This window comes from Pogoniulus pusillus, chromosome 20, assembly GCF_015220805.1.
Source record: "Pogoniulus pusillus isolate bPogPus1 chromosome 20, bPogPus1.pri, whole genome shotgun sequence".
Taxonomy (NCBI): domain Eukaryota; kingdom Metazoa; phylum Chordata; class Aves; order Piciformes; family Lybiidae; genus Pogoniulus; species Pogoniulus pusillus.
Genome location: NC_087283.1, coordinates 13598950 through 13612437, shown reverse-complemented (window position 1 = coordinate 13612437; position 13488 = coordinate 13598950). Strand labels below are relative to the sequence as shown.

At 42.5% G+C, this 13488-nt stretch overlaps 1 protein-coding gene across 2 annotated transcripts; it reads left to right on the top strand.

Moving 5' to 3' along the window:
- Positions 1 to 1515: 1515 nt before the first annotated feature.
- On the top strand, positions 1516 to 4559 carry POP4 (POP4 homolog, ribonuclease P/MRP subunit). Of its 2 annotated transcripts, XM_064159782.1 has the most exons (7): positions 1516 to 1566; positions 1640 to 1692; positions 2113 to 2336; positions 2908 to 2985; positions 3190 to 3251; positions 3570 to 3671; positions 4180 to 4559. In XM_064159782.1, exons 1-7 carry the CDS (start codon positions 1560 to 1562, stop codon positions 4314 to 4316), a joined length of 663 nt encoding a protein of 220 aa, XP_064015852.1. In that variant the 5' UTR covers positions 1516 to 1559; the 3' UTR covers positions 4317 to 4559. The 2 variants fall into 2 exon arrangements, with proteins under 2 accessions (XP_064015852.1, XP_064015853.1); XM_064159783.1 differs by lacking the exons at positions 1516 to 1566; positions 1640 to 1692 and adding an exon at positions 1722 to 2022.
- The last annotated feature ends 8929 nt before the right edge of the window (positions 4560 to 13488 follow it).

Genomic DNA, 13488 nt, shown 5'->3' with positions numbered 1-13488 from the left:
ACCAGATTTCATTTTGTAAGACTGTTTCTCTGAGCTTGGCTAGAAACAGTGTTAATTTTAAATCCTGATCTCTGCTGAAATAAACCTGTGACTTGTCTAGTAACGTTCAGACACCTAACAGAAATTTAAGTTATTAAATATTCTCTACCTAGTTTAATGAAAATGGCTGATTCAATGATCTACCGTGGCCACGGCTTCCCCCTTTGCAGAACCTTATGGCAGTGATAAGCATCCCTGTTTAACATTCTTGTCTTTAAATTTTGATCTTAGCAATGGCTTCCCTCTAAACCAGAGTCCAGCACTGATACCATTCATTAGAAGTTACTAATTTGTTAGCCTTTGTTTTTTAATTTTGCAATAACACAGAACACAGCTGGAGAAAGAGGCTTCAGAGAAAATCATGAATTGTTGAAGTAAAGGTAAAAAATTGTGAAGTCAGCAATTTTCCTGAACATAAGAAAGCTTTTAAACAACTAAGACTAATAAGTCCACACTTCTCTGAGCATATGTGAACTTTAGAGTCAACTAGGGGACAGAGTAATGAAGCACATCAGAGGGAGAGGAAGTCAGGAGGATTATTCTTGAAGTCCCTTTCCCAAAATCTGGGAGAGGATGGGAATACACATGCAGGAGAGCCATTTGTGGGCATGAGCTGCAGAAGCTTAATACGTTAATCAATATCCAGAAATACAGTTTTCAGTAGCAGTACAGCTTGTGATTTATGAGTTCTTTGGGACACCAGTGGCAGCCATGTTAAGCAATAACTCAGAAACTAGTACATGCCCCCTTCCAGAAGACATGAGGGTCTTGGTTACCTCCATCAGCACAGCCTCTGTGAGCTGAGGTTAAGGCTGAGGTCTACTACCCTAAGCAGCAGTGGGGGAGATGGTTAACAAGGTGGCATTTCTTCTGAAAAAATGAGTAGTATAAACTCTACACAATCAGAATCTAACAATTACACGCACACAATGCCCCTTTTCTTTGGCTTCCGTTTACCCAAAAGGTTTTTAACACACTTTTCTCTTTATCCCTTAGGACTCTTGTGCAGACGCCAGGCACAGCAAGACAAAAGGATGGCTTTCCCCTTACCGATGGCCTCTCGCACTACCACAGCTGCTGACGCTCCCACCACGGCCCATGAAGGAGTTACAGCTGGGTGCTGGCCACGACAGGTGCGCGCAGATTAGCTCTGAGCGAGCTCGGCCTGGCTTCAGCCAGCGCCCAGGGGCTGAGCTCCTGTCCCCTCGGGGCAGGCCACCGAAGCGCCACATCTGCATCTGGCCTCGGCACCCGAGGGCCCCCACAAGCTTCCAACCGAGCAGGAACTACAGCGAGCAGCTTTCGGCGCACAACTACTGCAGGACGAGCAGGACCTACCAGCCTTTCCCCGTCACCACAGCGCCGCCCTCAGCGCTCCGCCGCCGCCGCCGCACTCCGAGCCGCTCACAGGCCCCACAGGCACGCGCGCGCCCCCGTGCGGCCGGCTCCGCGAGCCGCCTGCGCAGGCGCCCGGCGCATCCCTGCCGTCACCGCCTGCGCCGGAAGCGGACGCCGCCGCCATGGAGGGTAAGCCCGGTAGGGAGCTGGGGCCCGCGTTATGGCGGCCCCCCCTGACGCCCTGCCTCGCTATGCCTTACAGGGGAGCTGTACCGCCGCCTGCCGCCGGAGGAGACGGGAGAGCCGCGCCTCCAGGTACCGCAGTCGGCCGAGGAGTCCTGGCCCGTGGGACAGCCGTGGGAGCTGGTCTCGGGGGCAGCTGCTCTCGCCCGAAGCTGCCGCTGAACGGTCTCCTCACGGTCTCCTCAGACCCCTGTTGCGGAGCAGAGGAAGCGGTGCGGGGCTGTTCGGCGGCGGCGCGCCGGCACGGCTTTGCCCGGGGCGCTCCCTTGAGCTGTAGCACTCGAAGGCGCCGCCTCAAGCTAAGCGGAGGCAGTGGCGTTCCCTCGGGAGCTGCCGTGCGCTTACCTCGGCACTGCATGCACGAGGTTCCGGCGCACGGACGCTTTACAGTTACTATTGCTTGTATGTAGATCTCCCGTTCTTATTGCGGGCAGCAAGCTCTTAATTAAATTCTAAAATATTAAGTTTTAATGTTGTTTTAAAATCTTTTAGCCTCAGGGACCGGAAGAGGCCAAAGCATTTATAGATGCCTTCCTGAAGCGCAGTATGCCGAAAATGAAAGATGAAGCTATCCAGGATGTATTAACTCGGAAAGCTGTAGTTCTTGAGCATTACTCCAAAAAAAAGGCAAAACAAAAGAGGAAAAAACCAAAAGGTTTTACTGCCAAGCAAAGGCGAGAACTGCGTCTTTTTGAAATCGAACCTGAGCAGCGAAGGTAAGACCTTAACTTCTTTTTTGTAGTAGAAGTAGAAACTGCATCAAGAGTTTGCAAAAGCAGCAGCATGTAGACATGGTTACTAACCCTTCAGTATGTAAAATTAGCCTGAGACTCTGCCATTTCATCATCAGAAAACAGTTCTCTTGTCTGTTCTCCTTCCTTTTGTATACCAAAATGTAGCACAAAAATCACACCCAAATGCAGTTACCTCTGATTTCGCTTTGAAGTCAAACTGCCTGTGACCAGGGAGTTAAAATTCTGCATCAGGTTTCTCAAACTAGTGCATGTTGAGTGGGAATCTTTTTGGTCTCAGATGTTACTTGATTCCCTAAAACACACCACCAGTTTGAGTTGATACAGAGGACCATATGTAGTTTGTGGGTTTTTCTCTAACATAAATGTCTTGGTTGAAGTAGGTTACCTCATGGCTTAGGTTATGAGAGCAGATTACAAAACTTACACATGTTAGTCTTAATTGCTTTGTAGATATGGATTACTTCAGTAATCAACTAAGGCATTTTTTGATAATTAGGTTCTTTTTAAAAGCTTTTTGGGTTTTTTTGTGCAGATACACCCTCTTTCTACCACTACATGAACTCTGGAAACAGTACATCAGAGACCTCTGTCATGGACTTAAACCAGATGCGTAAGTTCAGGTATTCTAAGTTAGTGTAGGTTTTATTTAGTAGATATTTCCAGGTTTACTGAGTTGCTATTTAAAACATCATAGTTATTTGGTAAGGCTATGTACTACTTCTATAAGCTTTGACCATGATTTCAGTAGTCATGTTTTTTAAACCTAACTCTCCATATAATTTTCATTTTCTCCAATTTCACCTTCCTCTTCAAGGCAACCATATATGGTTCAAGGCAAACTGCTAAAAGCTGATCTCCATGGAGCTATTGTTACAGGTATTCTATTTATTTTCTTTTACAAAATCACCTGACTTAGACACTACTGTATTTCAGGTGCTTAGTTTTACATTTCCTTTCAGTATTACTAATCTAGAACAACATAGCTGAGCCTGTATGTCCATGGATTCTCTACTTAATTATACCAATTAGTTTTCAATTGCTCTTGAAAAATCATGCTCTTAGTTGCAAGTTCACTCATTATTACTGTAATCATTATTTCAGAATATTGCAAACCATTCTTTAAAATCATGAGGCAACTGTAGAAGAGAAATAAACTGCCCACATCTGAAATTTTCTACTATACATCTGTTTCAGTCACAAAATCAAGGTGCCCTTCATACGTTGGGATAACAGGAATCATTCTACAGGAATTTAAAAATGTCTTCAAAATTATCACTAAAGAGGACAAATTAAAAGGTATAAGAGACTTTTTTTTCCATTGCTTTTCATAACCTAGTCAGAAATGTCTTAAACACATTATTCATCTCGCACATCTTGAATATATTGTTTTATAAAGGTACTTGTAGTTCTTTGCATAGAGTGGCAGAAGTCAATGTCTTTACCAACCATGTAACAGCCTAGTATCTTACCAAAAAAAGTACCTAATTAGAAGCAATCAATTAAATAAGATGTATTTGCAGTGAACCCAGTGTGACTGTGCATGTGGCTTACTGACCTGATTCCCATTAAATGTTTTCTGCCACACTTAACTGCATGCTCCTGAAGCAGCATTACTTTAGTAACTGCACTTTAAAATGCAGAGATCTTGGTTATTTTTCTCCTCTTGCTAAAGAATAAAAAACTTGGACATGTGACAAACCTCAAGTCGAGGTGTAAATAATATCCTCTCATAGGTCACTATAATTTCATAACAGGGATTTACATTAGTCAGCTTTTGTTAATTTCTTCTCTATTCCATTTTCAGTTATTCCCAAACTCCACAATGTATTTAGCTTGGAGATTGACGGGTTCATCTCCTACATCTATGGAAGCAAGTTCCAGATTAGAGCAAGTGAGCGATCCGCAAAAAAATTCAAGTTGAAAGGAACTCTTGACCTATGATTTTATGAAAAATCAGAAGTATTGATGGAAATGTCTGCTGTTCTCTTGCAGTTTAAATACCAGGTTTTCTGGCACATTGGAAATAGAATAGCTATGTGAAATATGTCTGAAACTTTGTTCTTACTGAAGAATTAATTGGTTATCTCTTGGCTTTAAAGGAGTCTCTCAGACTGTTGGAATTTGTTATGTTTTTCATTTGTATGTAGCATTTTGGCTTATTAAACTTATATGATTAGTATTGATTACCTGACTGCTGGTGTTTCTTACGCCTTTATAAAAAACACTCTTTTTCTATAAAACATACATAATGTACATTTTTTTAAAAGGCTAATGTGAATGGCACTTAATTTCACTTGTCTGTGAGCACTACATCACCAGAACACAAGAAGTCACTAGTTTCGTAATGTAAGTCTTCTGAATTCACTAACCACCCTTAATAAAGCAGCACTTGCAAAGAAGTTTCTGATGTTTAAACCTTTTATAAATATATTTGCCTTTTGGAGTAGTCTGTAACAGTGGTTGAAATGGAGACCTGTTTGGCTTTGAGTGAGTGCTTCATGTACCCTCAGCCTTAGCATTTTTCTGTTACACAAGAGCCTCTGTGGTGTTATAAAGGCAGCTTTCAGTCTAAGTTAGGAAGTCAATTTCAACATCAAATTAAACATTTGTATCTAGGGAGAGAAGTTTCTCTTTGCCATCATTCAAGCATTTGTAGCCAACCAGTGTCATTTCTTTAAAGAAAAGGGATACATACACTACACTGAAGCCTAGTACTGGTGTTTGACAGCCAGCTCCAGCTTGTCATGAATGTGCTGCAGCGCAGAAAAGTCATTTATCTTCCATAAGAAAGCCAAAGATCACCACCTCCACCACCCCCAAGTCCTCTGAAAACCTTGTCAGCCTTCATAAGTTTACCTTCAAAGCTAATTGCTTCCTGGACCTGTTCCTTGGATATGTTACAAGGGAGCTGCACCTTCCTGGCATGGTCTCTCAGACATAAACCAGATTCAGCATCACCAAAGCAGAGTGATCTGTTAAAATCACAGTGTGCGCAGTACTGGTTTTTATGACACACAGCTCCTCTGACTCCTTTGAAGGCACTTGGTATAGAAATAAGTCTCTGTTGCAACTATACAAAGACCTGCCCTCAAAATGGGAAATGGACAGTGTTTTTGATAAAGATGTATATTTTATACAGAGAAGTACAATCATCTCATGGGAATGGAGAACGAAACACTGAGAAAGCCTTTGAAAATACAGATAAACACACTTAGGCACTTTCAAGAGTAGATGCCTTTTTCAATTTTTATCTTTGAAGTAAGAACAAGATGCATTAAAAGTTCCTAGATGCAAGTTATTCTACCTAATACCATTCTTAAAGTTCTCTGAAATTAAATTCCCTGGTTTCCTGTGGGGTCTGTTTGTTTTTCCTTCTAAGTGGTAGCATAAATCATAGAAACTTTCCTTTTAGGGCAATGACCTAATTTTAATTTTGCTCATAGCCTGCAGTGTAACATATAATTAAGACATCTGTTAAATGCCTATCATGTTAAATTAATAGGGGGAAGCTAATAGAACTTTATTGGCACAGTCCAGCTAATAAACATTAAGGGCCTTTAATGGATGTCTTAACTAGACATCATTAATGGGGATGCTATACAAACTGAAATTGGGCACAATCATGTTTCATTACGCTGTGAAGGATGTGCCATAGTCTACCATATGGACAAATAACTAAATACAATGCACCTTCCCATAGTTTAAAAAATGGAAATGCCAGTGGCTATCTCAGCAACCAAAAAAAGACAAACAATGCCTAGCAGTCCTTTTTGATAAATAATAGCAGTGAATTTGTTATTTACAGCAAAAGAGATTTTCAAAGGTCTCTTCAAGGTAATCACATGCTTCAACACATAGATGACAAATGAAGAATAACAGCTGAACAGCCACCACATTCAAGATGCCTTTACTGTAGTTGGTAAATCACCTGAACAGGCCTTGTAATGACTCAGTGAGGTGTTCCAAACAGCTCTCATAAATCACTTAAGCTAAATCACTCCCACAGACTGCTGGTATCACCATCTACCCATTAGCTCCTCAAACCAACCCCTGTACCAACTGCTTTCTCCAGAACACAGATCAGTGTTCATCTCTCACCAGAACACATTAAACTCCTCACTGCTTGTGAAGGAACCTTCTTAGAAATGAGGTAACATGAAAATGACTAACCTGCACTGATGGGTCATTCTGTTGGTGTGTGCATGCCAAAGAACCAGCATACAAGAGAGAGCTACCAAGAGGTTTGCTATGAAATAACTTACACCTTTGCTTGTAACTCCTTTCTTAAATAGCATCCTTTGCCTCCTCTAAGTAACTCCTCTGGATATTTTTTCTATACCTCCACCCACTCCTTTGAAAATTTACTTAAAACACAGCTGTGATATAGGGCAGGACCCACTGTACTGATTAGACCCAAGACACCATCTTGCTCCTCTGCATCACAATCACAGAATTATTTTGGTTGGAAAACACCTTTAAGATCATTGAGTCCAGTAATTATCTAATTCTACCAAGTCTGGTGCTAAACCATGTTCCTTAGTACCACATCTCTGCATCTTTTAAGTATCTTCAGACATGACAATTCAACCATCTCCCTGGGCAACCTGTTCCAGTGTTTGAGAACGCTTTTGGTGAAGAACTTTCTTCCAATATCCAACCTAAACCTCCCCTGATGCAACTTGAAGCCGCTTGCTCTCATCCTATCACTTGTTACTAGAGAGAACACATCAATGCCCACCTTGCTACAACCTTTCAGGTAGTTGTAGAGAGCAAGGTGGTCTCCCATCAGTCTTCTCTAGACCCTTCATCAGCTTCATTGCCCTTCTCTGGACACACTCCAGCAACTCAACATTGTTCTTGGAGTGAGGGCCCCAAAATCAAACGCAGTAAACAAAGTGTGGTCTCACCAGTGCTGAGTACAAGGGAATAATCACTTCCCTGGTCCTGCTGGTCACACTGTTCCTCATACAGGCCAGTATGCTGTTTGCCTTCTTGGCTGGCTCAGGTTTAAACAGCTGCTGATTAACACTCCTAGGTCCACTGTTCCCCCTGCCAGTCTTTCCTGACATTCTTATCCAGACCTGTACTGTTGCATGGAGTTGTGACCAAAATGCAGGACCCAGCATTTGACCATGTTGAATCTCAGAGTCAGCATCAGCACATCAATACAGTCTGTCTAGTCCCTCTGCAGAGCCTGCCTGCCCTCAAGCTGATCAACACTCCCACCCATATTAATGCCATTGCAAACTTATTGTAGTTGCACTCAATCCCTTCATCTACACCACTGACAAAAAGATGATAAAGATCAGCCCTGGGGAACACCACTCTTGACTGGCTGCAAGCTAGATTAAACTCTATTCACAACCTCACTTTGGTATGCTTTCAGGAAACAGGAACAATGTCTTCACAAACACAGGGTGACACTATTTAAACAGAGGAATTCCTCAGCCCTTTACTAAAGCAGTTATATGTGCCCATTCTCCAGGTACAAGTCACAGTATCACAGTATTATCAGGGTTGGAAGAGACCTCACAGATCATCTAGTCCAACCCTTTACCACAGAGCTCAAGGCTAGACCATGGCACCAAGTGCCACGTCCAACCTTGCCTTGAACAGCTCCAGGGACGGCTACTCCACCACCTCCCCGGGCAGCCCATTCCAGTGTCCAATGACTCTCTCAGTGAAGAGCTTTCTCCTCACCTCGAGCCTAAATCTCCCCTGGCACAGCCTGAGGCTGTGTCCTCTCGTTCTGGCGCTGGCCACCTGAGAGAAGAGAGCAATCTCCTCCTGGCCACAACCACCCTTCAGGTAGTTGTAGACAGCAGTAAGTCCCCAAACCATGCACTCCCTTTCCCCTAATTAATTTCCCTAATTAATCTCCCTTGCCTCCACATTGAACTTACCAGAGATGGTGCAAGTATAAGGCTTCATCAGTCCACAAGCTCTCCTTTCTGACTCCAACAGCTCCATTTTCTTTAGCCCACACACCAAGTGAGGTTTGAGCTGTACTGGCAGAATAGAAGGTCCCCAGTAGCCAATCACAGCTGCATCAGGGCAGTCTGCTGCACCAGCACAGCTGAGGCAAATTCCTAGCTGGCCTCTTCAGCAAAACCGAAACTCCAAACAAGCTCTCTTGTTATGGAAAACACCTGAGTACTTTGAGAGACTAATCTCTGTCAGGTGCACCTCTTATGCCAGCTGTACTGCATTCTTGCACTCGAGGTGAGCTCATTAGCACGAGGGATCTTGGTAAGTAAGGCACCTTACTTAACCTGTATAACAAACATTCACCTTATTCGTCTTGTTCGACAAACAAAGCTGGGATTTACAAAGCTTGTCACGCTACAACATTCACCAGGCCATAATCCTATGTGAAAGTTAAATTGTACATCAACACTAGCCAGTTCCAGAGGTTTGACACACCTTTGTCCCATGCTCCCATTTCCATAATGCTATCATTAGTGTGCTAAGCAACTTCAATTCTGAGTCAGTCTTTCCCTACAGCATGTGATGAAAATGTATTTTTTGGTAAGGTAGAAATTTTCCTCTGTACTGGTTTAATTAAATTAGTGAACATGAAAAATGGAGGATCACACATCCACCACTGCTGAGAGAAGCAGTTACATCTGGTACACATGATCTCCAGGGCTGCAGAAGAAAGCAGTACCTGGCATGCTACTTACAGAGGAGTTTTCACACTTAGCTATGCTCATTCTGCCAGTTGGACAGGGATTACAGAGAAAGAGAACTACAGAGAACCCAGTAACATTTAACACTAAATTAAGAGTTCTCCCTGTTAAGAGAGCTGTCTGCTGCATTCTATTATTAAATTAACCAAATAAGGGACAGTATCTTATAACCATTAAGAGGGGGGAAATGAACAATTGACTATAATAATATAACTGATAGGTTTGAACCAGGATGCAGAAGGAGAAGGCACAACTTAAACTTTACAGTCTGTAATGCCCTATCCCCATTTTATTTCCAGGCTAGTACTTTTTTTTCATCCTGCTACAAATTCTTCCCATAGTACCTAACCAAACGACACTGACTTAAACCTTTGGCTTGATCTCACAAAATGGAAATCAATAGCCAAAATTAAACATAAATGCTAAAGTCTTCAGATACTTGTTAAAGGCAAACGTTTAGACTTTGAAAACAAAGCCAAACTATACTCACTTATCCATGAGTCAGATCTTCTCAACAGAGCCACATAGCTCTCAGGCTGCAGAGTTGTAAGAGAATGTTTAAGGAAGCAGATTTGTTGTGTATGTGAGTCTGACTGCTAATGCAGACCTCTGGCTACAACTTCCTTGGCCATTCACTATTGCACACACCATTTCTGCCCCAAAATGAAGGAACAGCACTATTATTCTGAGAGGGAGAAATAAGGTTATGTGCTTGTTAAAATAATCCCATAAATCTGAATAAAATGATTTTTTTTTTTGGTGCAAAATTGTCTGCACACTCTGCCATGCATATTCTTCCTCTAAAGGACTATTTCAAAATTATGGACTCAGAAATGTTCAGCTGGATAGTTCTTGGGTGGCTGAGGTGCTCACTGAAGAATTTAAATGATGTAATAGCTACTGAAGACCCCATTATATGGCTGCCTAATTAATGTAAATGGTAGTTATGTCTCACTCACAGAGGATTATTTTACACGGAGGAAAATCTACTCACTGCCACAGCAGCCATTTTGATAGTTTTTATAGGAGCAGTTGCATTATGGCTTCATCAAGCAAAAGGTAAGTAGCCATCCTAAATAATGAAGATTGAAGGTTTAATAGTCCCAATAAAGAATCCTGAAGGTTTTTTTATTTCAAAAATTAGAGTGTGATTGCAAGCATATGATAATGAGAGGGAAAAGAGCACTGGCACATAGAATCCTGTAGCCCAGGATCCTTGGGAACTTCCATTTCCATTGCACAGAAATACAGAAGAATAAGGATGGGGGGTGGGGGGAAGGAGCTATTTGTTATTTTTCATAGGATTGTTTAGATTGGAAAAGACCTTTAAGTCTTTTCCATAGTACAACCATAACTCAGCATTGCAAAGTCTACAACTAAACCAGGTCCCTCAATATCATACCTACATATCTTTTGAATACCTTCAGAAATGGTGACCCAACCAGTTTCCTGGGCAGCCTGTTCCAGGGATCAACAATCTATTTGAGGATGATTTTTTTTTTTTTTTTTTAACTAATATCCACCCTAAATCTCCCCTGGTGCAACCAGAGGCCCTTTCCTCTTCTGCTATTGCTTAGTATGTCAGAGAAGAAACTGACACCCACCTTGCTACAACCTCTTTACAAGTACTTGCGGAGAGCCATAATGTTACATCTGATTTTCCTTTCCTCCAGGCATGACAGTGTGTCCAAGCCCTGAGCCTCGTCCTGTGGCAACATTTCAGTGGATAAGGATACATTGGATTGTGCCTGTTACACTAAGAAGGCTGACATGACTGGAACAGCTGCAGGCAGCTGATCCCGTACACACACAAATACCCCCAAATAACGCAAAAAGCCCAGCACAGACCTAGTTGAGTGATGATGTGCAGACATAAGCCAGCCTTGCAAACTTGTCTCAGAAATGTATCCTATTGCAGCAACTCTTTTTTTGTGAGGCAATAGTCAAGAGACTCAGCATTTCTGAGACCCTATTTCCAAGATTATATATCAAAGATTATAACAGCTATAAAAATTCAAATGAGATTCAGAGCATGGCATGAGCATTCTCACTTGGGTTCTACTATTTTTTAATCAAATCTTTCCAGGAAAAGCTAAAAGTTTCCTTGTTCCACTTGTTATTTTAGGTATCTATTGCTACATAATTCTCAATTCAGATTCTAACATGCACCCCATCACAGTACCCAAGTAATCTCTTTTCACAGCTGCATTTTCAGAATGGCAGTGTGGAGCTAGGACAATGGATCTGACATTTGCTTCTCCAAACAGCAAACTTCCAAGTAGGGTTTTAAAGGAACTTCTGTTCCAAGGCAGCCACTTTTTTTCAGTAATAAAGCACCACATGTGTTTTAGCAAGTAAAAAGTGGCAACAACATTAACCTGAATTATGGTAACAATGACTACAAAACAAGCTGGCTGGGGATTTGCAAACACAATCTCCAGATGTCTTGCAAAAGATCTGGTTTATCAAACACGCTCCAGGCAGGATTTGTTGTGGGTTTGTACTTCCTAATAAAAGAGGTCTGTACTTTTTATTTTCTATCAGTGTCAGTGAAAGGTGTTACCTTTGTGACACCTTTCAGAAAAACTGAGTACATCCCTTAGAATAACCCACAGGAAATGGAGACCCTACAAATCAAAATGTGTTAACATGATGAAATGAAACAGGATGAAGGTGAAGGTTAAATATAGAGAGAAAGAAAACTTTAAAAAAATCATAGGAATGAAACCTCAAGTTTCCAAAGTCCAATCCTCTCTGACTGCAGGGCAGGTTAGGAACACTAAATGCAAGCCATGGAGGATGCAATCATATTAATCAGCACAGCCTGTGACCATTTAAAATGCTTCCCTCTGTATGGGGTCTTAAAAGCACCACACTGAAGAGTTCTACCTCTGGTTTCAATTCACAGCTATGCTGAGGCCACAATGAAAAGCCTTGGCTAGTGCTTACTTTTGGGATGCTTTTTGTGATATGATTCCCTGCCATAGAGGAGATGGATTGACATGGACACACTCTTTCCAAGCAGGTCTCTACACAACACTCCCTGTGAATAAGTGGTGCACACGTAAAAGCCATCATCTGTGTTATTGGAGGGGTGGCACAAGTATGGGCAGAAGCACTGGGGACACTAAATTCTTGAGAATTTAAAGAACTGACCATTCCTGCTCCTACTCCTGGCCAGACAGCATTTCCATGAAGACACACCACAAATCTTAGCTGCTTTTATTGGGGTGGAGGAATCAAAGAAAAAACATCTTAGAGCTATAAGGAGGAGGCAATAATAGCACCTGCACAGGCACCAAGAGTCTCTGGTACAGGTCATGCTCTGATCAAAGGCTGTTATTTTGTAGGAGAGTAGTACCATGCTTTTGCAAACAGTCCACTTTGGAGGTAGCTTGCTTTCTACACAGCAGAATGGTCTGTCGTTTCAGGAAAACTACATTAATAACTTGTGGCTTGGCTCTGAGGCACACGCATTTAATACTGTTGCTGTCACTTTTTGTTCTTGCTTTTGTAGCAGCCAACAGAAAAATCCCTTCGCCTCCTATGCCAAGAGCAACATATTTTGCCTTGATGCCACAAGATGGAGCCACATGCTCACAGTTTTAAAGTGTTTTAGTGCGTTTTTTTCATGTTCCTACAGAAAAAAAGCACCCATGAAGCAGACAGTACCTAGAAACTGCTCCCTTACCTTACATGAACTTGCCTTTTAACTGCATCTGTGCGTACTGCTAATCTAGTGCATGCATCAGCCTGTGTCAGCTGCCTCTCTCGAATGTTTCCATAACAACTGAATTCTCCTTACTGCAAATACGTTTTCTGGACAGGCTAGGTTTGTACTCTGCAAATTCTTGAGCACTGCTGCAGTCACTCAGAGCAAGCCACACATCTGATGCAGCTGAGGCAAGTCTTTGCCACCCCAGCAGCATGATGCTGCCCAGTGTAACTGGTTGCCACAAGGTAGGGCACAGCTGTTTTTTCTCACTCTGTCGAAGACCAGTGAATTCCCTGTTCTTCTTCAAAATCTACTTGCTAAAAAAAAAAAAACCCTAACTATAGAGTGGGAGATGCTCTACCATGGATGCTCCCTCAAGCCCTGCTCCAGGGTGGCTCCCATCTACTGCCCTACAGATGCATCCAGAATGTAGCAGTGCCAGTGAACACTGCAACACAGGCAGGGCAGACAAGAAGCACTGCTGACCTCCCTGCAGCTCCACGCATATTAATGGGACTGGGCAAGTCTGACAGCAAGTCTGCTAAAACCCTGTCCTGTAGCCAGTAGAGCATGCCATCCCTGGAGGTGTTCAAGAAAAGACTGGATGAGGCACTTAGTGCCATAGTCTAGTTGACTGGATAGGGCTGGGAGATAGGTTGGACTGGATGATCTTGGAGGTCTCTTCCAACCTGGTTGATTCTATTGCATA

Bases quoted from the DNA above. Each gene is read 5' to 3' on its own strand.
- POP4 (XM_064159782.1), top strand. The intron at 2,986-3,189 runs GTAAGTTCAGGT...TTCCTCTTCAAG, and splicing joins CATGGACTTAAACCAGATGC to GCAACCATATATGGTTCAAG. The intron at 3,252-3,569 runs GTATTCTATTTA...CATCTGTTTCAG, and splicing joins CCATGGAGCTATTGTTACAG to TCACAAAATCAAGGTGCCCT.